At 41.2% G+C, this 27,829-nt stretch overlaps 2 protein-coding genes across 5 annotated transcripts; both read right to left on the bottom strand.

Annotated features, from left to right (window-relative positions):
• Positions 1–429: 429 nt before the first annotated feature.
• On the bottom strand, positions 430–2,803 carry ndufs5 (NADH:ubiquinone oxidoreductase subunit S5). 2 transcript variants are annotated; one of them, XM_036566388.1, is made up of 3 exons: positions 2,710–2,803; positions 837–1,056; positions 430–675 (listed from the first exon to the last, which is right to left on the bottom strand). In XM_036566388.1, exons 2-3 carry the CDS (start codon positions 1,050–1,052, stop codon positions 571–573), a joined length of 321 nt encoding a protein of 106 aa, XP_036422281.1. In that variant the 5' UTR covers positions 1,053–1,056; positions 2,710–2,803; the 3' UTR covers positions 430–570. The 2 variants fall into 2 exon arrangements, with proteins under 2 accessions (XP_036422281.1, XP_036422282.1); XM_036566389.1 differs by having other exon boundaries at positions 2,630–2,752.
• A 4,792-nt stretch (positions 2,804–7,595) lies between these two features.
• Positions 7,596–27,074, bottom strand: rnf19b (ring finger protein 19B). 3 transcript variants are annotated; one of them, XM_036566386.1, is made up of 10 exons: positions 26,954–27,074; positions 16,721–18,047; positions 14,233–14,432; positions 12,722–12,866; positions 12,380–12,542; positions 11,415–11,529; positions 10,617–10,757; positions 10,210–10,399; positions 9,929–10,063; positions 7,596–9,052 (listed from the first exon to the last, which is right to left on the bottom strand). In XM_036566386.1, exons 2-10 carry the CDS (start codon positions 17,320–17,322, stop codon positions 8,632–8,634), a joined length of 2,112 nt encoding a protein of 703 aa, XP_036422279.1. In that variant the 5' UTR covers positions 17,323–18,047; positions 26,954–27,074; the 3' UTR covers positions 7,596–8,631. The 3 variants fall into 3 exon arrangements, with proteins under 3 accessions (XP_036422279.1, XP_036422278.1, XP_036422280.1); XM_036566385.1 differs by having other exon boundaries at positions 26,804–27,065; XM_036566387.1 differs by lacking the exon at positions 26,954–27,074 and adding an exon at positions 19,293–20,971.
• Between the last annotated feature and the right edge of the window lie 755 nt (positions 27,075–27,829).

The raw sequence follows: 27,829 nt of genomic DNA, 5'->3' as shown, positions 1-27,829 counted from the left end.
TCAGCCCTCAACAGGAAGGTTGGGTTCAAATTCCATGCCTGACTAGGTAGCCCTGGTTGTGCCCTTGGGCAGGGCACTTCTCCCATTGCCCCTAGGCCGAGCTGCCCAGACTGGGCATAGTTAGGCAGCAAAATGACAAATTTCCCTTGTAAGACCAATAAAGTACATAACATTGTTCCCAAAATACTTTAAATCGTAAATAAATCATGTTTGTGCATTTTGGTGTCTAGTTTTCAATGTATTACTTATATATGTGTAACTGAATATGTTATTTAATGATTATTATGAGAAATGATTTCAAACTTCTGAATGACAGAGCATATACTGTGATTTTCTTCAGATGTGTGTCATGTGTGACCCTTTTTTCCAAGGGTAAAAATAACATTTCAAGCTGTGCGTGCAAGAAAACAGTTTACAAAAAGACAACACTAATGATCAATACTCTTTATTTAACTCCAAATGAAACAGATAAACAATAATAATTATAATACACAAATGAGTAAGCACACTGCCTATGTAACAGTGTGGCTGGCGGAGGACAGATGGCAGGCTGTGCTCCCGTGCCAGGGTTCACGGCCGAGGTTCTTCATTGCCAGTGTGATGTGCAGGAGGTGTGTAGGACTTTTCTTTGATCAACTTGTCCCTCTGCTTCTGAATCTCATGCAAACGCTGGAACTGGGAGAAGACATAATATTGTCAGGAACTGTGGTCTACTGAAAGTCACCAAAAACAGTCCTTAAGAGTTAAGAATGAACAACATTCAGGCAAAATGCAGCTGGTCACTGCAGCATTTAACTGAGACATGTACTGAATCATTATCTATAACAGATGTTTACCGTCTTCTCACGGTGCATGCATTCATAGAAATCTTCAAACTCCAGTTTGCATTCCCGTTTAGCTCGAGTTTGGCCAATGCCGTGTGAGCATTCTATCCAGTCCTTCTCAAATGCATGGCAGCGTGTGGCTCGTCTATGGGGCTGCTCCCCGCTCTGGGTCAGGATCCAGCTGTCCAAGTTGATGCCCAGCTTTGACTGAAGGTCAACGAACGGCATAGTTCTATGAAACATAAACACATATGACCAGCTATGTCAAGTACGAATATCATTGCTTTCTTCTACAAGCAAGGATGTTCAGCATTCATTCATATCTTTAGTGTCCAACCCCCAACCAAATGTGCAACACTGAACAAGTTTGGGGCAACAGCGGACATTCCAGATGTTTTGACTGAAACACTTAAATAGAAAATATCATGGAAACCCAAATTTTCCTCACATTTTGACAATAAAGAGTTTGGTTTAGTTTGTAAACACTGTTAAAGTTTCACACCATACTCTTCACTCTCCAGTCCTTGCTATGTATGTATACTAAGCTGTGAAAACAGGGTGTTTAAAAATTCGGTGTTTTGTGACAAAAACCAAAGTATTTTACATATATCCACCTAATCAGCCTACAGCGATTTAGCCCCACCCATTCATGTTGAAGTTACAAGGACTGTTTCAGCCTAGACTGCGTTTTAACCTCTTATTCTCCAGAGTATATTTTGGTTTTTCCTTCTGAATTTACATGACCAATCGTAAGACAAATTATTCAGTAACTACATGAAATAAATGTCAATTTTTATGTTATTTATTTTTTGTAAAAGCTCCCCTCAAATTAACAGAAAATATGTTTTATGATCATACACATATTGCTGTATGCTTACAATTTACTGCTGAAAGCCAAAAATTTTAGACGCTCTTTGTACTTTTTTTATGAAAATAATTTTTACAGAGCAGATCACTGGAGACAGTTACAGCTCTCAAATGACACCCAGCTTTTGAATGTAGCTTATGAAATATGAAAGTTATGAAGAATATGACCAAGTGAGTTTTGGAACCACCGGTGGTCTCAAGGAGTTGAAGAGGTTAAAGGTCATGTAAAATGAACTGTGGCTGTTTTTGGTATATAAACCCACATAAATGTTATAAGTGGACCTCAAGGGAACAAAATAAAAGAAATCCAGCATATGAGGTCTTTAAGCATGCAATGTAGAAGTGCTGGGCAATATATCACCTATAGGAATATACCAGACATAGTGATACTGATTTAGTGGGGTTAGGACAATTAGAATTGCACTCATGATATAGCTAATGTCCATAAAGTAGCATGGTGCCCGTTCCTGGTCCATCTTTAGAAAAATACTGAGATATTGAACTTAGTCAAAACCGCCCAGCACTACTAGCAATGCATAGGCTATTCATATTAAAACGGTGATCAAATCTTCGCAGTAAAGTTCAGGTACCCCGGGGTCTCCAGGGGGACCTCCTAAAAGAAGTTACGTTTACATAAACCACCCCCTTTAAGAGTAACGGCCAACAGTTAGTCCTCTTCTACACAACACATGTCTATATGTTATTTACATGAAGTACCATCTGCGGCTCACTGCAGTGTGAATGTCTATGACTCAGTTAACAGTACTGGGTTTGCTCTCCGCCCCGTAGCGTTATCGCTCTCTAACATTACCCGGTAACGTGAACTCGCTACAAGCTAAAAAACGTTAGCCAAACGGCTAACTCGCTATCTTGCTAACGCTAAGTAGTGCTCGCTTGGAAACATTCCGGTAGAAACAGGTCAAGAGATAAATACATACACGTCTACAGAGGTGTTATAGAATTACAGACTGTCCCTGCGATACAGAACTGAATGAATATTTAAAAGGCGAATCCTCACCGAGCGGCTCCGTCTCACTTTAACCTTCCCAAAGCTCCCTGACGGCCTACCGTACAGAGGTGTTGTTTGCGGAGTACTATTTACGACACTGCCGTAAAGCTAAGCTTGACACCAATGGCTGTGTCCCAATTTGCCTACAGAGCACTGGTACACTATGAAGTACATACGTAGCAAGAACGCTGGCTAATGAAAAGCAATAGTTATGTATATGAATTGGTTTCTAATACACAGGTTTATAGTGTGAGACGTCGCATAACCTACTGTTCTGTATGCTGGTACACTGACATTAAAGTCATCCTGGAATAAAAACTGACCTTTCATTAGTTTCTCATCTCTAGCCATTAAGCATGATTCCTCACAGCATATAATTTACAGGACAAAATTCTTCCAAAATTCCTGTGCTTCACTCAGAAATGCAGCATCGTACAGAAAAAAGTGCTGCCCTATGTGATGACAACGGCTGAGCTATCTGTGGTACCCAGTTAGCAAAATGTGTCTGGCTCACTTGTGGGCCACCTCCTTGGTTTGTTCTGGCCCAGTATATGGCTGGGTCCTCAGCCCAGATCTGGCCCGCACACTGTAAAGTGAGTAGAACTAAACGATATGGCCCAAATCTGGTCCCAATCTGGCCCAACTACACTGTTGGTCCACAATATTCACACCAGAATTGTCCCACAAATGTAGAAACAAGGAAAAATGGTATGAAGCTGTTCAAAATCTGGCCCTGTTCTGGCCCGCATGCTTAACATCTACCCCGTAGTCAACGAACACTCACAGAGGAAAGCAGAAACAGCCCAAAACTGTCTGCTATGTGGGTAAATGCATCTTTCACCATTTATTCCAAGGAGAACAATGAGTTGATGGACACCAGACATCAGAACATGGCGATGTGCAAAGATTAACATCAGTCGTCCATTGGAAAAGCTGAACATTTGGCCAAATATAATCATGCCATGGAGAGAGGCTGGAACAGGCCTTCAGTCAGTCATGATGATGTTACAGTCCAACACTAACGATCTGTAAGAACAGAGAACTGCAACTTTGGTGAGCCTTTGACTAGCAACACTATACCCTTCTTTGAAAAGAGTGGTTTTTGCTTACAAGCACTCATTCACAGAATAAAACATTAAAGGACAAAAAACATGTAATTCCAAAACTCACAAAAAACAATAAATGTAATTCTAACCTCAGCTAGAGGAAATAATAATAATAATAATAATAATAATAATAATAATAATAATAATAATGCTTGAGTAGTTGTGGTTTGGAACAAACTAAAAATGGCGGATAGAATTCTGCACACTAGCTAAGCTTTCTACTTAGGACACAAGTACGGAGATTGGAGCGCTGCCCGTGCCGTGCGACTGTAGGGGGCGCTGTGGCTAAGCCTCAAGCCACAAGACTCTTCAGAAGCGCTGCAGTCATGTTTATTCAGCTGAGATTGCCTAATAGGTTATTAACTTTGATCAGATATTTCCATAAAAGAACAAAGAAGGAATAACGCGGAAGCTGGAGAGTTTCAGCTTTGTTCTCAGGAGGTTTGAACGCTGGGCTTCTATGACCGACTACTGGACTAACCCATAAAGGATATCAATGTATGAAAAGTGTATTTATTAAATACAACCCCGTTTCCAAAAAAGTTGGGAGAGGGGGTTCAGTCCCGAAGTGGCATCTGGCAGCAGGAAGTGGCAACTCCGCCGTCCGGAAATGGCACGTACTGGCATGTGCCACTTAGCGAATGGCACCTGACACCGATAACTGGTAACGAGAGGCACATGCCGCTCGTGCCACTCGGTTAGTGGCACTCGCCAGTGGCACCATGTATAGACTGTTTATCAGCGTATTTATTAAAGAGGACAAGAGGAACGCAGGCTTGTGTTCTTGGTTTTATTTATTATTTTTTCAGGGGTGGCGCTAGCCATTTACTGAGGGTGAAGGCACTAGCAATTTACTGAGGGTAAAGGCACTGGCATATACCGCTCAGGAGTGGCACTAGCAATTTACTGCTGGACAGCATTTTGCTGGGTGGTGGGGGAGATAATTATATTTACATGTTACCAAGTGCTAAGTTTTGAAAATAGCACCTCATGCTGTTCATAAAGGAGTCAGTAGTGGAAACCATCACAAAATGTGACAAGAAATTGATTGATTGCCCCCTTGACCTATAATCATCCATACTGTCAAGAGCTCTCAACGTTACATCAGTTAAAGTGGGGATAACTTAATGTTTTAAACACACAGGGGTTTATACTGAACTGTCACAGGGGTGGTACCCTCAAGGTACATCTTGAGTACCTTTTATTTGGGGAGCGTAATCTATTGCAACTATATTGACTGAACAGACCCAGTCTTGTCTCCATGCTTTTTTATTTTATTGTTCTGTTTTAGATTATGCAAATCAACAAATATGTAACCTTATATATAACCAGTACAGTTCCTTTTATTTTACATTGCACGTGCTTTAAGATTACTCACATAATTCAAACTTTAAATACCCCATATACCATGAGAACAACACTGTACAATACAGCGTGGCGAGGTAGCTTTGTGACTGTAAATGTTACGCAATAGCTCAGGAACTCCGAAATTAGTAACAGAAACACATTCACAAGAATTACTGAATACAATTATTGACCAATATTGCTTACGTTTGAGATCAGACTTTCAACTTGTGCATTTACCTGTGTGATGCAGGCTAATCAAGAACTATTTTCAAACCTTGGAACTTTAACTGGTAACGAGAGGCACATGCCGTTCGTGCCACTAACCGAGGCACATGCCAGTACGTGCCATTTCCGGACGGCAGAGTTGCCACTTCCTGCTGCCAGATGCCACTTCGGGACTGAACCCCTGCAGAAAGTTGGGACGCTATGCAAATATGTAAATAAAAATAGAATACAAATCATGTAAACCATATTTTTAAAGGAAAATACTACAAAGACAACATATCAAATGTTGAAACTGGGAAATTTTATTGATTTTTGAAAAATATATGCCCATTTTGAATTTGATGCCAACAACACGTTCCAGAAAAGTTGGGACAGGGGCATCTTTACCACAGTGTTTCATCACCTCTTCTTTTAACAACACTCTGTAAGCATTTGTGAACTGAGGAGACACTGCTGTAGTTTTGAAAGTGAAATGTTTTCCCATTCTTGCTTAACATAGGATTTAAGCTGCTCAACAGTTCTGGGGTCTCCTTTATCATATTTTTTCATTTCATAATGTGTCAGATGTTTTCAGTGGTGACAGGTCTGGACTGCAGGCAGGTCAGTTTTGCTGGATGGCAGAATATGTTGCCAAAACAGATATATTGTTCAGCATTAATGGTGCCTTCACTTATGTGCACATCACCCATGCCATGTGCACTAATGCAACTCTATACCATCATGAATACTGGCTTTTGAAGTGTGCACTGTTAACAAGCTGAGTGGTCATTAGCCCGGAGGACACTGTCCATGATTTCCAAAAAGAATTTCAAATGTTGATTTGTCAGAACACAGGACACTTTTCCACTTCACCTCAGAGCATTTTAAATGAGCTCGAGAGTTTTAACTTGCATTTGTGGACAGCGACGAACTGTTGTCACAGAGAGTGTTTTTCAGAAGTGTTCCTGAGTTCATGCAGTGATTTCCTCTACAGAATCAGGTCTGTTTTTGATGCAGTGCCGTCTGAGGGCCCAAAGATCATGGCCAGCGAATACTGGTTTTTGGCCATGTCCCTTTCATACAGAGATTTCTCCAGATTCTCTGAATCTGTTAATGTTATTATGTACTGTAGATGATGAAAAGCCAAAGTTCTTTGGTATTTTACATCGAGAAACGTTATTCTTGAATTGTTGCACTGTTTGCCTGTGCAGTCTTTCACTGGTGAACCCCTCCCCATCTTTACTTCTGAAAGACGCTGCTTTTTATACCCAATTATGTTATTGATCTGTTGCCAAGTAACCACCAGGTGTCTTTTTAAGCATTACACAAGTTTACCAGCCTTTTGTTGCCCCCGTCCCAACTTTTTTAGAATGTGTTGTTGGCATCAAGTTCAAAATGAGGTTTCTCAGTTTCAACTGTTGATGTGTTGTCTTTGTACTATTTTCAATGAAATATAGGGTCTAAATGATTTGCACATCATTGCAACTTTTTTAGAAATGTTGTACATTTGAAGATGTTTTTAAAAAAATGTTTAATACATGTTAGTGTTTGGAACACATCTTGGAATTAAACAATGTATTTGAAATGTATCTCAAATATAATGTCCATGTCTTTTTTGGCACTATAAGAAAGCACAGCCAAACTACTGAAATGAATTTAAATCCAAACTAGTTAGTCTAAAATACCTATAGAAAATGGCTGATACCTTTAGGATGTAAGAAGACACAAAAGATCAAATGGTCACATATTGAGTTTCATTTCAGAATTAATTTAACCATGTTTATTGTCAAATTCAAGCAGTTTATTTTCTTTGTTATGGTAAGCACATTGCCTCACAAAAGCATAAATGCTTGATTGGATCATGTTTCCAGGGCTGGTATCTTAAGAGATGGCCCTTTTTTATGATCACCACACAATACTATCAATAATCAATATTACAAAGAATGGTCTCCCATATAACTGAAAGTAAAATAGTAAGCAAAAATGCAGCCTCTGAGATCCAACAAGCATACAGAGATGATCCAATAGTCCAGTACATCCACAGACATAACAAATGTATGATACACACTCAAACACTGTCATCCGACAGGGATATAATTAAAAGAAATTGAGTCATCATCCATTGAGATATGAATGGTAAGGACAGAGAGAGACAGAGAGAAGCAAAGAGAGAAAGAAATACAGGTAAGACTAACTTGCAGAACACTAACAAATCATAGGATAAAGTGCAGAAAGCTCATCCATTTAATTCAGTTTATTACTCGGAAATGCATAAGTCCAAACACATTGCAGTGAGTCCAATTTAATACAGGGTTATGTTCCAAAAAAAGGGAAAAAAGTGCATCTCATGGTCTGCCCCTCTGTTGATGCTATATATGATTTAATACAAACAAATAAAAAGACACATTCACTCTTATACACTCACAGCAGACACATGTGGGCACAGACAGTGTTGTCAGTGAGTCAGACAGTCAGTGAGGAAAAGGGACTGAGAGTATGAGTGCTGTCTCTAAGGCAGGCAGACAGTGATTAGGATGAAACTATCTGCTTGTGAAAGTGATCAATCTCCTTTAACAATGACTCTCCTCCATCACTGAACTCCATCATCTGTGCAGGTGAGACTCAAGTGCAGGTCCATTTACATCTTATCACTGTGCAAACTTGGTCAATGCAACCACTACATACTAGGCTTGTATCCTCATATACAAGCGCAGGTCATGCATACACATGCATACAGCAAATCATACAATTTCCGAGTCGTTTAGTTATAAATAAAGAAAAAATGAACAGAAAGAAAACATACACACTCCAACATACATAGAAAACATTGTAGTCCGTCTAAACCCATCCCACACTTCCTCACATACCGTATATGTGTGCTAGATGATTTCACTTTGTAGCATTAGTTTCTTTTGCCCTCTCACGAGGATTCTTGTGGCAATGGTAGTACCTATGATTTAACCTTTTCTTTTTTCTTTTTTTTTCTTTTTTTTGCTTAAATAGCCAAGGCAATTTTGCACCAATAAGTAAACAAACAACTTTATGAATTACTAACAGTATGAATAGTTGTAGAGGTAGAGCCCTGTCAGTTCTTTAGGCAAAACAGACAGGAACACAGATCAACAGACAGTCCAGTAGGCACATGCCACCAAACTGCCTGAAATGTAAGGTGTTTTAATTGTTACAAAAAGCAGCAAATTAACATGAAAAGCTGTCATAAATGAAACGCTTAGAAACAGCTAGATCTGTGCAATAGCGAGAGCTCTCAGATCCCTCACACGTAAAGGATGACGTTATCGGGACAGTGCAGGCCGTCGGTGGAGTTCAAGGCTCGGCAGGTGGGCTGGGGTGGGGGAGGAGGACGGGAGCTCTTGGGATGTGGGGAGTCACAGTCGTCTGACGTGAGCTCGGCGATGTCGTCCGACTGCGTGTCAGACATCTCCAGGTCACTGCGGATGCTCTCTGGCTGAGCCAGCGTGACATCGCGAAGCCCCTCCCTGAGTGACCCCCCGGGTGACAGCCCCAAAGATGAGCTGGATAAAACCCCGCCTCTGCGCGAGCTGCAGTCCTGAGGCTCCTCCCCTGAGCCGGGTGCCATGGTGGCAGCGGGCGGAGCCAGATCCTCTTCGCTGGTTAGACACAGATGGCTGGGTTTGGTTTCAATGTCCACCTGAATCTCAAGGTTTGTGCCTTCCCTGAAAAACAACATTACAATTGATTAGGATAAATTCAAGAAGGAACCAAAGGATCCAGAACCTACAGACACTTAGTCCCCAAACAAGGGGTCTGCCTAACAAAGCATGATGTCTTGGGTAGCCAGATACCTTTAAGCTCAGTTTGGTCTAACCTTAGATTTTCTGTCTCATGATGGTGGATCACTTTTTACAAGGATATATCATCATGGCAACTTATTGAGTTCAGGATTTCAGATCATGATCAGCCCTTGGACCAATCAGGGCTGACGACCTGTTGGTCCTCTCTAGTCCCTTTGTTTTCTTTGTAATGTTTGTGGTGTCAATCATATAAAAAATATTGCTTTTCAGTAGAGGAAACAAATCATACTTCATTAATATCAAGAATATAAAGCTATTATTACTCAAATAAGCACTACATGCTTTACTTTCCACATCTTTCAGTAGTATAGTTTCCTGTTCTTTCAGTGAAAAATAAGTCATTTGACACCTAAAGTTTCAACAACTGGCTGATTGTCATGAACATCAAACTCAAGTCGCAGTTTAAGTATCTAAAACTGGGTTAACAGAGAAGTTGTTCACTGCCATCGTAAAACAAGTTGACCACAGCTGTATTTAAGTTTTGTGAAGCTGAAACTTACTCAGGAATCCTGTCTGAATTGAGCGTGCTTTGTGAGACAGGCTCTGATCCGTGAGTAGTATTTTTGTGTTTTTCCTGCCCTAACACACCCACTTCAACTCAGGGCTTGCTAATTATGTTTGAGCAGAGAACAGAAGTATGCAGGGCAGGGTTATCTCATGCTTGGGAACCGCTGCAATAGGCTAAAGCAAGATACAGAAATGAGCAGGCAGACTGAAAATCAGAAATAATATACATACCTGTCAGGCAAGGTGTAGGAGGAGGTAATGGAACCTGCCATGCCTCGAGTGCTTGCACAGTCACTGGCTGCTCCCAAGCTCCCAGTCTCTCTGCGAGTACCTTCTTTTCCTAACTCAGCACCTTGAACCTCCAGCCTGAAGCCAAAACAGAGTCAAGTTATAGCACAGCGCCAGACATTGACTTGACCTGACAGGTAATCAGCTTAACTCACATCTACACTCAAACGAAATACGGACTTTATACCTATAATAAAGTTTAGCATACAGACTACTAGTCATACCTGCTGTATTTTCCCGTCCTAGCTCCAAGAGCTCCTCCGGCTAGTGTGTTGAAATGAGGTGTGTCCCCCAGGCCCCCAGGGGCCACTGAGAGGCCTTCACTTGGGGAGGTGGTGCTGAGGCCACTGGCCGCTCCCTCCAGACTGCTTTCACCAAGGCTGGGGGACTTCAGTGCTCGCCATGCATCAGCAACTAGACAAAGAAAAGAAAGAGAAATACAGGTGAGACTAGCTTGCAGAACACTAACGAATTCTGGGCTAAAGTGCAGAAAGCTCAACCTTATAATTCAGGAGAGAAAACACAACATTACAAGCACATTATACAGCTAAAACCAAAATCAATTACCATAAAATCCACAAAAACAAGTTCTGTTTAATGTAAGAATCAGATGATGTTGGCTATAACTCACCTGTAATAGGCCCATCGTCCTCATCAAAGTCAATCCTGACTCCTCGTCCCTTTCCTCTGCTGACCCCACAGCCCCCGCCACGGCACAGGGATATTGGCACCACGCCATACACATATGCCAGCATGATGGGTACACCGATACCTGGGAGAATGACAAATAATATATCTCTCAGATACATGCTTCCACTGACAGCTCTAGCACAGTCTGCAAAGTTAACTGACTGCACTTCAAAGGGGAATAGTGCCAATTTTCCACCATTTCTGCATAATTAAATTGTTAATGCATAAAAATAGTCATTCAGACTGTTTTGATGTGAAATGCACCACTCTAGAGAAATGTACCAAGTTATAATTATTCACAGTGGTGGTAATGGGAACCAGACGTCCAAAGTGTTAATTGCCTCTGACAGGGCCATTACAAGAATCTGTTACAAAAAGTGGTTATGAATATGTTGCCTGATGCCTGATAAATTTTTACAGTAGTTTTGAGATAAGATATCGGCCTAAAACATATATTTGAAATACATTCAGAGTGGAGGCAAATATGCCGGGCAAAAAAGTATCCACTGTATCACTGTTTTACCACTTATTAACATTACTTATAAAAACTCAGAAGACGTGTAGGTTCACTGGTCATTTTGGACAGCAAATAAAATGCATATTTTTAAGGCAATATTGGGCAGAAATTAAGAAAATAGTAAGAGAAGAAGCGGACATGAAAATACATCTTGATTACAAATGCAATACAAATATATTATTACATTATATGAAAGCATTCCAGTTTTTCAGGTCAACTTACCCACACTGACGGCTGCAATAACCGGGGCTGTGATGATAGACAGGGCCACGCCTCCTGTGATGGCCAGGTTCCTCCTGTGCTGAGAGGTCTTCTTCCCTTCGTAGTGGGCGTATATCTGCACCAGAGAGCAGAGCAATAACGGCGTTAAAAAAAAAACAAAAAAACAAACAAAAAAACACAGAGGTGTGCGTACCATCCATTTTGTTTTTTTAATGTTCTGCTTCAACAAATATTTCAGACATGTTTCTTCAAGTTTCAGCAGTATCACGGTCTTGCCAAACTGGTACAATCTGGAAAAGGTTTTGAACTGCATATTCATGAACAGCAGGGAAATACACATAGACAAAGATGTGCAGTGAGGCATGACTTCCTTCAAGTAGTGACTGATTCTGTTATAACAAAGCTGCCTTACGGGACGCTCAGGTGTTGTTTTTGCAATTTGCATTTTGCTGGAAATGTTCTGAGAACTCTTGTTTATTCAGTTTTGCATTTTGTGGTTTTGAGGGCGCTTTTTTCAGCTGGTGGAGTATTCAAAATAAGTGACACTTCTAGGTATTGGAACGAAAGTCATTTCAGAAGAAGTCCTGCCTTTTTACATAATGGCTACATAAAACAAGCCGCATTCCCTGTAACTGGCAAAATTTGACTTGAAAAGGCCATAGAATGCTTTGCAGGAAGCTCTTTTTTAAGCACAGAAAGAGTGCCCTATTTTGTAGTAATGTTTGAGCCTGCCTTGTGGCACGCCAGCAAGCATTACACAGAAAAAGGATTGTAATCATAATCTGTCAGGATCAAAAGCAATCAAGCCTCTGTGTACAGAAAGGGAAGTGCTGGGAAGTTCCCGAACAGGTGAATGAATGAAGTCTTCCTCATTTCCTTATTTGACTGTTAATATCTAAATTTTCCACAATGAACTTAGTCATGGTTTTTAGCACAATGACACAGATGTACAATGCCCGTCTCACCTTGCGTCCTACGTAAACTGGGATGCCAATAACCATGGCAGGCACTGCAATGCCAGCGATTAGAGTGATGCCCACTGGGGCACCAATCAGAGTTCCCAGCTGCCACAGAATCTTCTTCTTGCGACTCCATGGCTTTTTTCCCCAGAAGGTACAACCTGATGGACTGTGAGAAGTGAACCACAGAGAATAAGTCAGACGAAAGGCAGGCAGAGGGGAAAACTACGTCAAGTCATCAAAGGTTATTATCAGACTCAACCACCATGTCCAGGACTTCAAGGGTAACTGCCAAACAGATGGTGGTGCTCTTAGCTATATGGCAATAGGCCAGGGAGCTGAGCATACCTGAGGTAGTGCAGGTCAGAGATTTCCTTCATACAGAGCCAGCAGAACTCGCAGCCACACACAGCGCAGGTCATGTGATTACAGCTGCCATCGTTCATCTTGATGATGTAGGCTCCACATCGGGGACAGGGCTTGATGTCATCAGCTGAGTGGGGATTAATGGGTTTGGGTTTAGTATAAGCAGTGGCATACACAAGCTCCTGTAAACACACTGTGCTGAGGAAGCTGTTTCTGAATGTGAGGTGGTGAGAGAGTGAGTGCAATTAGTTTGGCTGTCTGTTAAATGAGAAACTGTTTAACTCAATTGTCAAATTTGGCACAATCAACATAATTTTTGAGATGCAGAAGAGTGAATAAACAGCCATACTTCAATACACTTTATATTAGACAGTGAACTTTAAAATAAGCCTTCTGCAGCTGGATTAGTTTTATCTGGGGAGGTTCCGTAGCGTATGTGATTATCTACAAGATCTGTGATGTTAATGCCGTATGAACGTGCAATGTGCATAGTCCTTAGAAGACCAATAAATGCTTTCGTTCTCCTTCACGTCCCACATAATTTTTTTTACTGCATCATCTTTATTGAATCATTATCTTTGTATGATCAATCTAATCTATGGTTAGTTCAAAACTACATACAACAGAAAAGATTGCACTTTATTATAGGCTATACAACAGAGCATCAACTGACCACAAAAATACCATAAAAGCCTCTTGAAAAGATTATAACACAGATCATAAGTCTGGCAACAGATGCTGGTGCACATGCAAATTAAACTTTAATACACGAGATCTATTCTTAAGGTAGGGAGTAAAATCATCAAGCCTGTCCAGAAAAGGAACGCCAACACGGAATTTTGGCAGTATTTTGATTTCAAGCGAACATGGAGGACCACAGGATGGTAAGAGAGTGACATACTAGTATGTGCAGAATATAGTTATCATTATAAATGATTAAGTAATGCTAAAATATAGCCCAGTTGGTAATTATATGGTAATTATATTACCTTCAAGGCAAATGCAACCTATTGGGTAAGACTCAGTGAAAAGCTTAGTGAAGACCTTCTATAATTCACTGAACCTGGAGCTCCCTTGGTGACAGCAGTCCTGTTCAAACCGACCCCACAATAATATAATAACAAAACCTGGCAACAGGCACGGCTATGAGATGTTATTGAGCGTTGCTGCGTTTTACTTGTTGTGTTGCTCTCACATATACACCATGTTGCAGTCTGGGATTTCTGTGGCAATTAGGGAAGTGAGACAGATACTTTATCCTGTACAAATCAATCAAATCCCTTACAAATTACATTACACAGCCTTCTACTGTAAAACTAATCCAGCTCAAACAGTGCTTTAGACCGTAATACACAGGTATTACAGCAACTCTAGAATGTACCGCCTGCATGCTGGTCAGGAATACGAGACAGTGTATACAGCTGTACTATAGTAGAGGTGACACAGAAGCTGAGACGAGAAGGTTAAACAGGAGTAAGTTGAGGTGAACTCACTTGGGCCCTGCTCGGCCGTGTAACTGGGCGAGTGGTTGCTGTGTGTTCTCAGGGAGAGTGCCCTCTGCTGCCGGGCTGAATCACATGTCTGGTTGGGGTGCCAGGCCTGCTTGCAGTGATAGCAGAACTCGGCGCCGCACCCTTCCCTGCGGCACACCAGTCTGGGACAGCTGGCACAACCTGAGGCGATGACTGCAAACCTGGAACGGGATGAGCCAAAGAGGTCAATGGAGATTTCTCAGAGGCACTGTGTCTACCTCCAGCTGCCCAGAAAATGAGACCTAAGAAGTATGCATGGGAAGAAAAACCAAAAGCCCACCTATATTCCTTGAAGCTATGTTTATCTGTCCTTTGGTCTGCAATATGTATATTCTCAGTTCACTATGCATTTAGGGTGACCCAGGGATGCCACTACTAAAATCTGGAGTGGCATATTTCTTAGTACAGACTAAGGTCAACAAACCTGAGAAACAACCTTCCTAATCTGATGTAGGTTTTGTGACCTGTTATCACAAAACAAGCATAAGTCACTACAGTGGCTTTCCACAGTACAAAAAAATCCACAGTAAGGCTACAGTACATTTACCAGCACAGTAGCAAAGGAGCATAAAGTCTAGCATAGAGAGCCTACGGATACAACGCATCCTCAAAAAGTCTGACAGCTCCACTTTACGAGGGGTGATTGTGCTCCTCTCAGAATTTAGCATGCTCTCATTCACTCAAACGGTTTTGTATATGAAGTGAAAGACTCTAATTCATAGTTCACAGAAACACACAATTCTGCACACACGGTCCAGTGAGGAGGTAATGACCGCTTTAATTAAATCCCAACCTCTGTTACCCCTAGCAACACTAGCTCTTGTGCTGCATCCCAGTCACCATAGCAACTGAGAGAGAGAGAGAGAAAGAGAGCGAGAGCGGGTTGGGGGGGGGGCGGCATTTCCTCCACCGATTGGTCATCTGGCCCTTTCAATCAAATTGAGGCTGAGTTGGGGAGGTGAGAAGACAGAGCTACTGCTACACTGTGGATAGAAACTGACAGGGAGGAAAGATTTTTGTGCATGTGAATGCATGTATGTGTGACAGGGAGAGAATAGATGAGATGGGTGTGGGATGCTGTGAATCTCTGATGAATCAGATGCAACAGCTAGAAAAATCTCAGGCCTGCATCTACTTCGCACGCTTAGGTCTGTTTAAAATTCTTCCAACACACAATATATGCTCAGAAATGGAGGCCAAAGATGGCAAAATAAAAACATATACTAACAACATTTAAATGTATGCCTGTCACATTCATGACATTTTAGCTGAGGAGTAACTGCCATATAAATAATTGCATTGAACAATTTCTATTTTTTTATTCACTGCATACAATAATTAAAGTTGATATTTAGTAGCTCCCAAATAAGGACAGAGACAGCTCAAGCTCAAATAAACCAACATTACTGGCGTTGGTGTTATAGCGCTGGTGTTATAGCACCAAGTCAAATGTTTGAAATTTGTTGTTTTTGTAAGATCCATGATGTGTTTGATTTATTTAGATTCATTTGGCTCTACACAAGGGATAAAAATGGCTCCAATTCACATTCTATGTCAGCTTTAATAGTTGTGACTGGGAGATTGTGTGATACAGGCCTACTCTGATTCTGGGTGACACCGCAAGCTGCACAAAAAAGAAGCACTCCACCACTACTGAAATGCATCTCTTTCCCTCTTTAAGATGTCCCTTCCAAAAAACTCCCGTCTCCACTGACAAACGCGGGTTTGAAAAGTAGTGGTGCTGACTCAAAAGTCAGACACAGACATGTTTCTAATATGTAGGTCAACAACCCACTACTGTGATTGACAAATCTCCAATAGGCCACAAAGCCCTGCACAGTAAACATGCTTTCTCCAAATGACACATCTTCTGAAATAAGCGTCCCACACAAAGTGCAGCAACTTGCGTTCTTTCTCTGACCTTTCAAGCAGCCCTACACTTGATAAACTAGGCCTGAAGTCAAGGCTGCTCCACATCTCAAAGATTACCAATCCTAATATGAACTGTGAAAGACTTAGACACATATTTCGAAGGAATAACTGATCCAAAAAATGTTAACATTGTTAATAATAGTGCATGACAGAAATTACAAGCAAACTTGCTTATGTGAAATGATCACTATAAGGTTTCATTTATTGTTGGCAACAAAGTTGGTCCTTAACGCTTAGAATTCATAGTTATCACTACTGATAACAGAACCGTTTTATATTGGTTACCATTTTGACATTTAATAAAGTAGAAGAACTTTGTTAAATGTGTGGATTTTAAATTGTGATACCACATGCTTGTACAACATAAACTGAATGTAAATGTAATACATTTTTTAACTATGTATTTATATTTAAATAATGCAAATCAAATGTACGGCTAAACAACAACAAACAATAATAACTCTTCTAGGAAGACTTCTAAGGGTTAAATACCACTTAGTTTCACTCCCAGACCTACCCGCAGTCCGGGGCGGGGCACCAGCGGCAGTCTGGGTCCGAGGCAAGGCAGCGCCTCAGCAGAAACTCCTCATACTTCTCCAGCAGTGCAGCATCGTCCAGGATGAGGGCCACCTGCCTGGGGGCCAGTCTCTCGGCACACTCTGGGCAGCTGAGCTGCACCCGGCTCTCTGTGATCTCGATGCGCAAGTACTGGCGCAGGCAGCAGAGGCAGGAACGGTGACTGCAGCCCTGCAGCTCAGCCAGCTGATCTCGGGGCTGCCGCACCAGGCACAGCGGGCACTCCAGAAGATCCTGTCCACCCAGTGAAGCCTGGCTGGAGGACAAAGGCTCAGCTGAGTCACCGGTGGCTGGGGGGTCCGGGGATGCAGCGGTAGGCGTGGGTGGCTGAAGAAGCAGCTGTTGCTGAAGTTGTTGCTGTTGGTGAAGCTGCTGGGTTAAAGGAGTACCAGCGCTAGCTTTGTTCCCCTTAGAACCCCGTTTACTGTGGAAGAGGCTGGAGAAAGAGATCCTTCCCTGCTTCTTGCCCGGTCCACGACATTTGGGATTGGGAATGCCATTGACAGAAGAATGGGGTGATTCAGAGTCTTTTTCTGATCCCATTGCCCAGAGATGACCTGATAAGAGTCTTTTACCTTGTGTCCTTGTAAGGCTCACAGAGTCTGAGGCAGATCTGTCCTACACAAAGTTGTGTTAGACCTGTAATTGTCAATCCAACAAAGCCCCCTTCCTCAAGAGCACATGCGTACTTCAGATAGAAAAAAAATTCCAGCAAAAACAAAAAACCCAAAACAATTTGTCCCGAATGACACAAATTCCAGTTAATAACACTGGTCAAAGATTCCAGTCATACAGTCATACCTTCCTTTGCACTTAACCAGGAACAAGCAATAAAACAATTGACGGAAAGATAACCTTCACAGAACAAGGCTGACGGAAGGGAAAGAGAAACTGAAAAATCCCCTTGCTGTCCTACAAGTTTGTTCTCGTAACAGTCAAATAGGCCGATTAGCAAACAATTACGTAAACATGTGCTTTATCCACAATACTAAAGATCTTAAATGTACTCACTGTTAGTGAAAACCAGAAGTTTATTTATTTCTTTTTAGAAAAAAAGGAAGCTGTAAATGTCACCTTCTGTAGGAGTTTAAAAGATAAATCAAGAAAACAAGCTAGAAAATATGTCCTGTGGCTCAGAACATCCTCGACCCTTTCAGAGGGCTTGTTCTCAGCTTAATGTCCTGTAGTCCCGCAGCTGAATTCTCTTGGTTACACGACTGAGCCGAGCTGCTCCAGTTCGTTCCCCTTTCCTTTCTGAAACGGCCCGTCTGTAAGGAAGAGAAATAGCACAGGAAGTTAGCTCAGAGAGCGGTGAGCCTGTGAATAGAGCATGCCCAGTACGCAGACACACACACACACACACACACACACACCCCTCCCATCGCTCTTGCTCTTTCGATTTCACTGTTAACTCTTCATGCTCAACAGTGGCTCACAGTTCCACTGAAACCATCATCTCCGTGACTCATTTGACAGAGCTGATATACTGAAGACAAACGTACTACTCACACACACAGTTGCATTACACATTAATGTATTAAAAGGAAGTATACATCCTTCAGTATTTGAAAACACAACGATTTTAGCAAATGTATAGCTATTTGTATTAAACACATGGAAATACATTTACAACTCATTATTATAAATATTATTAGTGGTTAAGGACATGCATGCATAATGCTAACTGTATACAGTTCTGAGCAAACGTCAAAGACTATCCTTCAGTTATTTAATTTCCAGAACGAAACTGCTTTTACATAAAAGTTACTCATCATTTAGTGTCAGGAAAAAAAACATAAAATATATTTAACAGAAGCAGAAAAGTGTTCGTTTTTATATCAAAATCACAATTTGAAAGTGTGCAATTTTCAAATCTCAAGAGCTGAAATTTTAATTGTATACTCCAGTCTTAAGTTTTAAAAGGAGAAATTTCATTTAATGATGCAGAGCTGGCGAACTGGCAGTCTGGCGCGCTACTTTTAGCGTTCACAAGTTTGAAAAAAAATGAATGTGCTGGTCTTCTTGGTAAAAAAAAGCCTGAGACTTAATTTATAGAAAACAATCGTTTTTAAATTGAGATCGCAATATTAGTTAGAAAAATCACAATTAGATAGATATTCTCCCCAAATCAATATACCCTACTCAACAACTAAATAACAGCACATTTATTACAGCTTTATCTTTTCAGGGGACTTGCTTTTAGTTGTCCCCACAAATATCTCCTGAAAAATGAATAACTTACTTAATGGCTGTTTTGAATGAAAATGGCACAGTACTGTGCATAACCATGCTCAATAATAATAATAATAATAATAATAATAATAATCATCATCATCATCATCCCTCCCAACCAGCAGAAACTGCTAGCCAGTACTGGGGCAAGTACTTTGTCTAATTCTATCCATCTCCCATATATTTCTTTAATCCCTTTATGCCTCCATCTATCCTTTTCTATCTCACTGACACCTTCTGCCTCTCTCTCTTAAACACACAAGCACAATCTCGAGCCCTACCTCTCTACTTCACACTGTGCCGCTAGCGTGGTTGCCATGGTGATCGCCACTACCAGTACAGCATACAAGGACCCTCGCAGTGACTCTGGCACTTATGAATGCGCACAGACACACCAACACACATATACACACATAATTGATATTAACACTAACGAATACATTAAAGAGAGTATAAGAGCACAGAATTTACATGTGATGGATAGAACCCACAAGAGAAGAGTACAGAGAAAAAGGAAGAGCGATAGAACAGAACAGGGAAGAAGAAAAAGAGCAACAAAGGAGACAAAAATGTGTGATATTGAGGCCAAAGACTCTGTCTGGAGCACATAAGTAAACAAACACGCAAATGTGCTCTCTCCCACACACATTTCCTCAAAGCACATTTAATCCAGATGTGTCCTGCTTTCCTCCTCTGTTGACCCTTGAGAAACTGCCCTCACGGCGCAAATTTGTTTAGTGGAAGAGAGATGAGGGGGGGTGTTAAGAGACTGCCACATTGACAATATCATTAACCAGCTCTTATCTTACACCAAGATCCATGCTAACACAGGCCTGTGAGGACATGTGCGCACCCTGTTCGCTAAAACTGCACAGCCCTCATTTCCACTCAGGCCACTGTTTTTTTATTTTACTATGTAAAGGAGAGACGTCATTTTGTAATCAGACTCCTCTGTTTTCTTTAGAATTTTGAAAACCTGCTTTCCATGCACACGGCTGGTCCTGTGCCATCAATAACAGACAGAAGGTGGAGCAAGTTACGAGAAAATATTCTACTGATCTCTTTCCAGTTCAGCAGCCCTGTTTTTTTTATTCTTTAATGGCTCTGTGAGGCAAGCTGTGATAGGAGTCAGTGTGACCCACTTTTCCACAGATCTGTTTGAATTGCTAACAGCCATTATTTTGACCTGATATCTTCGCCCACTGTAATCATCAAATGCAACAATGACCGCACGCCATGTCCATGGACATGATAATAGTAATAATATTTCTGATTAGCGCAGCACACTCATCTCTCATAACCTGGCCCAACACACACTACCACCCTATATAACATAATACTGACCTGGAGAGGAACATTTCCCCTGTTCACACTCCCTACAGTTTCCATGGCACTTTCATAACTGGCCTGTTGAAAGACTAGTGTTGAATCATTTGTGGGGAAAAAAAAGAATCCCCCATCTATATATAACCACTGACCCAACAGGGATCGTAACAACCCTCCCATTCCACTTTAGCCTCTCTTCAGAGGACGCAGGAGCCTTTGCTAATGCAACTGATGACACATAATTACCATCTGTGCTCTCTGAGGTTTGGTGTGTGAGGCGCATGTGGGCGGACAACAAGTCTTCTCTAGAGAAAAAAAAAAGTGTCAAATCTCTACCCAGCGTGCAGCTTGAATGTGTGCATGTTATAAAACAAAGTTTGCTCTACCACACAACAAGAAACAATGGTTTCAATCTATGATGGTAATTTGATTGCAAAAGTCTGAAACTTAAGAACAGACAGAAATACAAACAGAAAAAAACTCCCAGACAAACACTCAGTAAAGTTTACAATTTTTCATTTTTACTGCTCTGCACATAGACGGAAGCAATTAAGTAATAAACCAAGGAGAGTTAAAGCACACAAGTTGAACACTGGATGACGCTGACCCATATTCCACCCTTCACTTTTTTAATTTCCAGTCAAAACAACCATCAAGCACATAAAGTTATTCATTCTTGATCAGATATTTGTAAGGAGTTTAGATATAAAGGGAAAAGGGAAAAGTCAAAGGAAGGGAAAATAAATGTGTAAGAGATTGAAGTGAAAAAAGAAACAAAAACAAGCTCCACTCTTGCTTCAGATCTGAAACACATAAATCCACAGGTGTTTCTGTCCATCCTTCCACCGCAATAAGACAACTTAACATTATGGGTCTGAAAGGCTGTGTAACTCAAGAAGACATTACTGAGAAAAGTAAATAGACACAAAGAAGAAAGTTTGCATATCAAACAAAGAATGCCAGAGACCAGACTTAACAACACTGAATGTGTTCGAGATTCCTGGTTGAGAAGCAGAAAAGGCAAACAACTTCTAAGACTGAACTTTGGAGGTGTGGGAAAAACATCTTTGCAGATTTCTTTGAAAAACTGAAAGCAAGTCTTCCGAAAACAATGGAAGCGGTAATGAAGGTGAATGTTTTTTTTACATTAAATATTCACAATAAATACTGAAAAATCTGATACAATTTTCTATTAAATAAATGTTTTCTGCTATTTTTCTTGCCACTGGAAATTCAACTTTGACTTCCTCCTTCTATATGCAAGTGAATTATCTTACATCTGATCTCCTACAAAATGAATAGCTTGTACTTAAGGACTGTTTTGACTGTATATTGCATAAACGAAGAACAGTGTCTGACTTGTTTAGTAAATTGTACAGTAAAATTCAAAAAATGACTCCAAACTCCAAAAAATGATCAAACTCCAATGTTCTCAAGAGCCTTTTCATGTAACGTGGGCTATATCGTGATCAACTGTGTTTACCAAGCTTTCAGAGATATCGCCCACTCCCCGTGCTTAAACTGGAACTTTGAAGGAGGCGAGCTCAAGGCCAAATTGCACATTCAAAATTACAAAATGTAACAGTCGAAATGGAAAACCCAGTGCAGAGCAACCCTGCTCCTCAGAGTAGCAACTCTCACACCTCACACCTATCTTAAAACTGTCACTACATTCTACAACAGTCAAAATTTAGAGAGGCCTGAAGAAGAGTGCCTGAGGTTTCACTCTCTTACATATCTAACTCACATGCACATAAATGATCCTGCCTGACTACAACAAAGCTCACTGCTAGCTCTCTACTTTGGTTACATTTCTGACTTCTTGCCTTTGTCACACTGGCAATTCAGGACTTTCGTTTTGAACCTTTAAAAGCTATGCCAAAACCACAAGGCCCATCATAGCTTTACCTGGAAAGCAAGTTCTAATATTAGAGAGTAGCATACAAATCTTAATAAAGCAAACTTATCAACACATTGGTTGTAAGGTTCTGGGACAACTGGTCATATTAAACGAATACAGTCCTAAAGACAGCTTGCAGAAGCACTGCTGAAATGACCCAAGCTGTAAGAGGTAGTTAATGAATACAACTCAAAGGCTAGAATCCATTACAAAGCCAGTGCACCAGTAAAGAGCTGAATATGTCTTGCGTTGGCTGCAGAGAAATGGCAGCCTAATGAGGGCGGTCACTGTGCCTGCATCTGTGAATCACAGATGATGAGCTTGAAGGATCATAAGCAATCAGACTCCATCATATCTCTTCTGTAAATTTACGATGTCTTTAGTGCGCCCTCAAAAAAAAAAAAAGTCTTCTTGAGGCCAGCATCTCAGACACCTCATTTACCTAAAAAGAAAAGGTGCTGTTGCTTTTATGCACCATATAGTTTGAGTATGATGTTACAGAGTATTACTTCTGACATGTTAGTTTCAAAGCTAAATCACAAATGTAGTGTTTGTAACTTCTTGATATCAAGGTAAGGTTAAGGCTTTTTAATATCGGGGATTTTATACCTGTTTTTTCCTGCCGAGGGGAATAATTACAGAAAGTCCAAAGAGCTATAAAAAATAAAGGGTAGAAAATGGGGCAGTATTACTTTATTATTTAACCTGTGTTAGTGTTCATTCTAAAAGGCTCACGTGGTACATACTGTACCGTCAGCAAAGAAGACAATGCAGGAAACAATGTGCTTTAAAGGCGAATGCTCTTTTATTGAGCAGGCAACAAGGAAGAACGACCACTCAGTAAATACCTCTCCTACCGAGAGCACCTCTTCGCATGGCCGCTTTGCATGGTCAGGCCACAATACTCTTTCTTGGACTGGGATGGCCAGTGGTGTCAGTGGTAGAACGCAAAAAAAACTAGAGATGGCACAATACCATTCTCTCTTTTCCAATACCGATTACAGATGTTGAAACCTTGATCGACCAATATTGATACAGATTTGATATCATGTTTTCTTTAAATACTATGTATGCTGTCTTGCTCAAAATCCTCCAACATTCTACTATCCTACAGCAAGACATACGTAGCTGGCGAAGTTTGTTACAGGATTGGATCGGATTCAATCCTTTTTCTTCTCCAATATCCGATCCAGCATTTTCTGTCTATCATCCCAATACAGATACTGATATGCCATCTCCAAACAAAACACAAAAATAAAGCAGGCCTACCTATCATGATTAGGTGCGCCCATGAAAATGTATTTTACATTTTGTTGGCTAGATTTCACTGAACTGATTACTTTAATTGGGCTGCTAGATTACTCTTGATTACAGAGCACTCACTGAATAAATCCTAACTGGAACTAATGGCAAACATGCCTTTCCACAGCCAAGCAAGAGAGCACTGCCAGAACAGAAGCTCTAGTGACAACACAAATCCAAAAATTCCTTGGCATTCCACAGAGCTCTTAAGTCTATACAGCCTGTCCTGATATACTCATCACTCTTTTGGGAGATAAGAGGGAATGAGGCTGGCTAGTTCTTAAGGTCTCAGCACTTCCGGCCAGCATGCGGTGAAAGAGTATCTCAGCACTTTAGCATCATCCTCTGGGAACAGCCGCAGTTCTAGACCATGCATCAGCAACCCGCTAACAGAGCTCAGTTTCAGTTCCACTAACTCCCTCTCTGTCACACACACACACACACACACACACACACACACACACACACACACATACTGATTACATGGAGAATTTGGTGTACAGGTGGGCCATTGGATCTGCCTGCTATTACACAATAATCTGAGTCACACTAACTGCTCAGCAGGCCCCATATGCTTGATAAACGTCACACGCATGTTCCGACTTGTTCTCAGGGACTACTTTCCTGATTACATGAACAGGATCAGGCATATTACAACCTGACGAGAGTCTCACTTACATAAACACACTCCTGTGAAGAATTCATTTAACTGATGGCATACTAAAGTAAAATACGAACAAATCATTCCATATTAATACTAATAGAAACAACTTGTTTTCCACAGATTTTAGAAGTTTATGACATATTACAATAAAGACACTTCCACCAAAGACTTTTATCATTGCAGTCTGACAAAAGCCATGAGCAGCAGCAGCAGACAGGCTAACAAACTCCTTTGCTGGGCTGTTTGTGCTTACTGAAATCCCTTTAAGCTGGGAAGCTGGGTGACTGCCTGTGTGGAACAGGTGGCTCTGCTGATCAGTGTCCTATCCTTATAAAACCAGCAAGCTGCGTCTGGCCCTGCTGTGTCTGTAACTCATTTCTCAAACTTCTCAAGAAAGGCCAGCATTTGATCATAACCACACAGTACTGATATTTAAATATTAGACACTCACTACAATGCCTGTAATCTCTCTCACAATGAACGGGGGGATAGCTTACAGAGTATTAAGGTGTAGCATGACTAACACAGCCGCATTCTTAAGCCACTGATTCATTCTGCTGAAAGACGTAAACAGAGAAGACCTCCAGCTGAAACATAAGTAAAACCCTCTCTGAAGCTCAAGTCATCCTGACTGATTCTGAAAGAAGTAGTACTCTTTGACTACTACAAAACTATTCTGAAATTGTAGCAAAAAAAAAGTTCAGATATAATATTTGAGCAGAGATAAAATGATGCCTTCAGAAATTGTACTTAAGTATGGAGCCAAACCAGAAACACTCGCATAAAGGTACAGATGATAAACCCTAAGCATTTACAGCCTAAATTCAAACTAAGAAACTGACTGAAAACAGCAAAACTGGTGTTTGATATTAAGTTATGCTAAATTATGGTTATGAATGATATGAAATGTTCTGGGTGGATGTACACTTAAAAAAAGATGGTTCTTCAAGGGTTCTTTAGTAAAGGCAATGGTTCTATTTATAACTCTTTCAGGTTTAAATGTTGTTTTGCATAGTTAAATGGTTCTTTAGATTGATGGAGAATGTGTTGTATACGGTTCAATATAGAACCTTTCTGAAAATGGTTCTATATAGCACCAAAAAGGGTTCTAGCTTGTAGCAACAGAAGAACCCTTTGTGGTTCTGTATAGAACGTTTCATAACACATTCTCAGTCAATCTTAAGGACCATTCCACCAAGCAAAGAACCATTTAAGCATTAAATGGTCCTACATAGGATTCACTGTTCTAAAAAGAATTACTATCTTTACTAAAGAACCCTTGAAGAACCATCTTTTTAAAGCGTGTAGGCTGCCTGTAACTGTAGGTGAGAAGAGCTGAGAAAAACATGCGCAAAGGGAGCATTTTTCATAATTCTTTTTTCTGTAGTAAAATAATTCCAGCATTAAAAACTCAAAAAGGTTAACGTTACTCTGGAAGTTAAGATAATTAATGTTCCAAAAGAAAAAAGAAAGCACTCTGAGTAAAATACACGGAAACAGCACCTTTCCACCACAGCCTGGCAGTCATACACTGAATTACAGAAAATGGCAACAAAGCAGAACAAATAACTTTCCACAGAATTCACCCTGGAGCTACAGCAGAAGCGAAACTGATAGAGAACAGGAGAGGCTTTCAATGGAAAAAGATGATAGCTCCCAAAACACATGCCAGAACGAGGTCTAGTCAAGAACAGTTGATGAGTAGACGGAGAGTAGATGGCGACGTAACGGGGAGGCTACACTACTGAGCTGTTGAATGTTTAATGTACTGAAGGCCCATTCCGTGGCTAAGAGCTCTGTGGGCCTGAACCTCACACACTGGGAGCGATGAGGGAGGATGAGAAAGGGAACTAGTGTTAGTGTCGAGAAATTAAGCCGAATGAACAGCGCAGCAGTGGGAGTAGTAAAAGAGCACGACGACTACAACCATGTTCAGGGCAGGAAAGGAAAACTAGCGCCCTAAAAAAACATTTGAGTTCACAGAATTCACGTCTCCCCCTCCTTGTGAGGATGAACTTTGCGAGGGCTAAGCAGAGCCCACCTAGGCCTGTGTACTTAGTTACCTCAGATGAGGCTGAAGTTGGCTCCCTATTCGAAATTTCCCGTTCCACCTTAAATAGTACAGGTATTACATTCTGGCGTCTCAGTGTAGCAGAATAACCGCCGCACCATTTAAGGTGGAACGGGAAAATCCGAACAAGAAGCTGACTTCTGCTTCGTTTACTTAAGCTAGCCCACACCATGAAGTAGGCTAGCGGTAGCGCACACAAAATAAGTAACCTACATTAGGAGCTACCTCGCGGCTCCAAAAGGGGCCCACATTACAGCAGGTTCAGAGTAAAAATGAAGGCCATGGCCAGTGTTAGCTGAAGCCGTTAACCCGAAGTGGCGAAGGCCACTAGTTTGGAAAAAGACATACAAGACAGACGGAGTTCGGGATGTTTTTCAAACTGTCCTCACCCATTTCGTCACCGCATTACACGTTTGACCGTGAGCATATATATTAAGCTATATGTCGCCTCTAGCGATTATTTTTGTGACGTGTCCATTATGATCAGAGCCAGATTTAAACGACTTGTTCATAAATCGACCTCGCCTACCTTGTTCCCTGGCACAGCAAAGGTGAATCAACGGAACAGGGTGGTACACTGAGATCTTCAGTGCCGTGTGCGCCGCGCATTCAGGCAGCTCCCACTGGAGTGCCCTCTCTCTTCAGGACAGACACCACGGTACAATTAAAAACCTCTCACCCGGCCGAGGCTCAGCTCTCCGTCCGCGTTAGTGTTTCTTCAGAAACAGCTTCGGATTAGAACGGCACTCGTTCCTCTTTCCACTGACGTCATAGAGGAAAGCCCCGTTCAGTGACGCGCCTCCGAACTCCGCCCACTGTGATGTCACCTGTGAAAGACCCGGAGCGCGTTGATCCCGAAAACGGCGTGAACGAGAATAAACCGACACAGATTGAAACCGAAACCCAGCGTACAGATAGGTTTTAGTTTTAGTAAGCATGAGAATGATGAAACTTAAGTCTACACAGTATACCACTTTGACCACGCCATGAAAGGCACACGAAATATCCCGCTCGAGCCAAAAAGGCTTAAAGGGGAATTCCACTAATTTTTCATAATTCAGTCCTTGAGATGTAAATGGAGTCATTCAGAGGGGTTTCATATGAAGTGTCATTGCAGAGAAACTCACAGACTGATTTCCTTACAGTGGTGATGGTGATAGGAACCAGAGGTCAACAGCATAAATGCTATTTATTACCCACCCTGCTGAAAAAAGACCGTCAGAACCATTAGGATTACATCCTGATGGTTTTGCTTTCTAACAGGAATTGCCTTAATGGTTACCAGTAGAGACCACTAGTTTCCTATATAACACCTTTACATGCCATTAGGAAACCACCAAATGTATCTGGAATCAGTCCCAGACCACCTGTTAAACCATTAGAATCCTTTACACCATGATACCAACCCATCAGGAGAATACAAAATAATATTAGTGACTACCGGACACCATCAGAAACCAGCAGAAACTTTAAATGGTTACTGTAAAAAAAAATTTCAACAGGGGAAAAACCACCAGTGAAACTGCATATCTTCCGACTTTTTCTATGCAATGTT

This window comes from Colossoma macropomum, unplaced genomic scaffold (assembly GCF_904425465.1).
Source record: "Colossoma macropomum unplaced genomic scaffold, Colossoma_macropomum, whole genome shotgun sequence".
In the NCBI taxonomy this organism is placed as follows: Eukaryota; Metazoa; Chordata; class Actinopteri; order Characiformes; family Serrasalmidae; genus Colossoma; species Colossoma macropomum.
Note: the sequence above shows the minus strand (reverse complement) of the source record. Positions and strands in the feature narration are given on the sequence as shown.

Bases quoted from the DNA above. Each gene is read 5' to 3' on its own strand.
- ndufs5 (XM_036566388.1), bottom strand. From the start codon at position 1,052: ATGCCGTTCGTTGACCTTCAGTCAAAGCTGGGCATCAACTTGGACAGC. The intron at 676-836 runs GTAAACATCTGT...GTCTTCTCCCAG, and splicing joins GCATGCACCGTGAGAAGACG to TTCCAGCGTTTGCATGAGAT.
- rnf19b (XM_036566386.1), bottom strand. From the start codon at position 17,322: ATGGGATCAGAAAAAGACTCTGAATCACCCCATTCTTCTGTCAATGGC. The intron at 10,758-11,414 runs GTAAGTTGACCT...TCATTCTCCCAG, and splicing joins TATTGCAGCCGTCAGTGTGG to GTATCGGTGTACCCATCATG. The intron at 10,064-10,209 runs GTATGACTAGTA...TTTTGGCTTCAG, and splicing joins AGGACGGGAAAATACAGCAG to GCTGGAGGTTCAAGGTGCTG.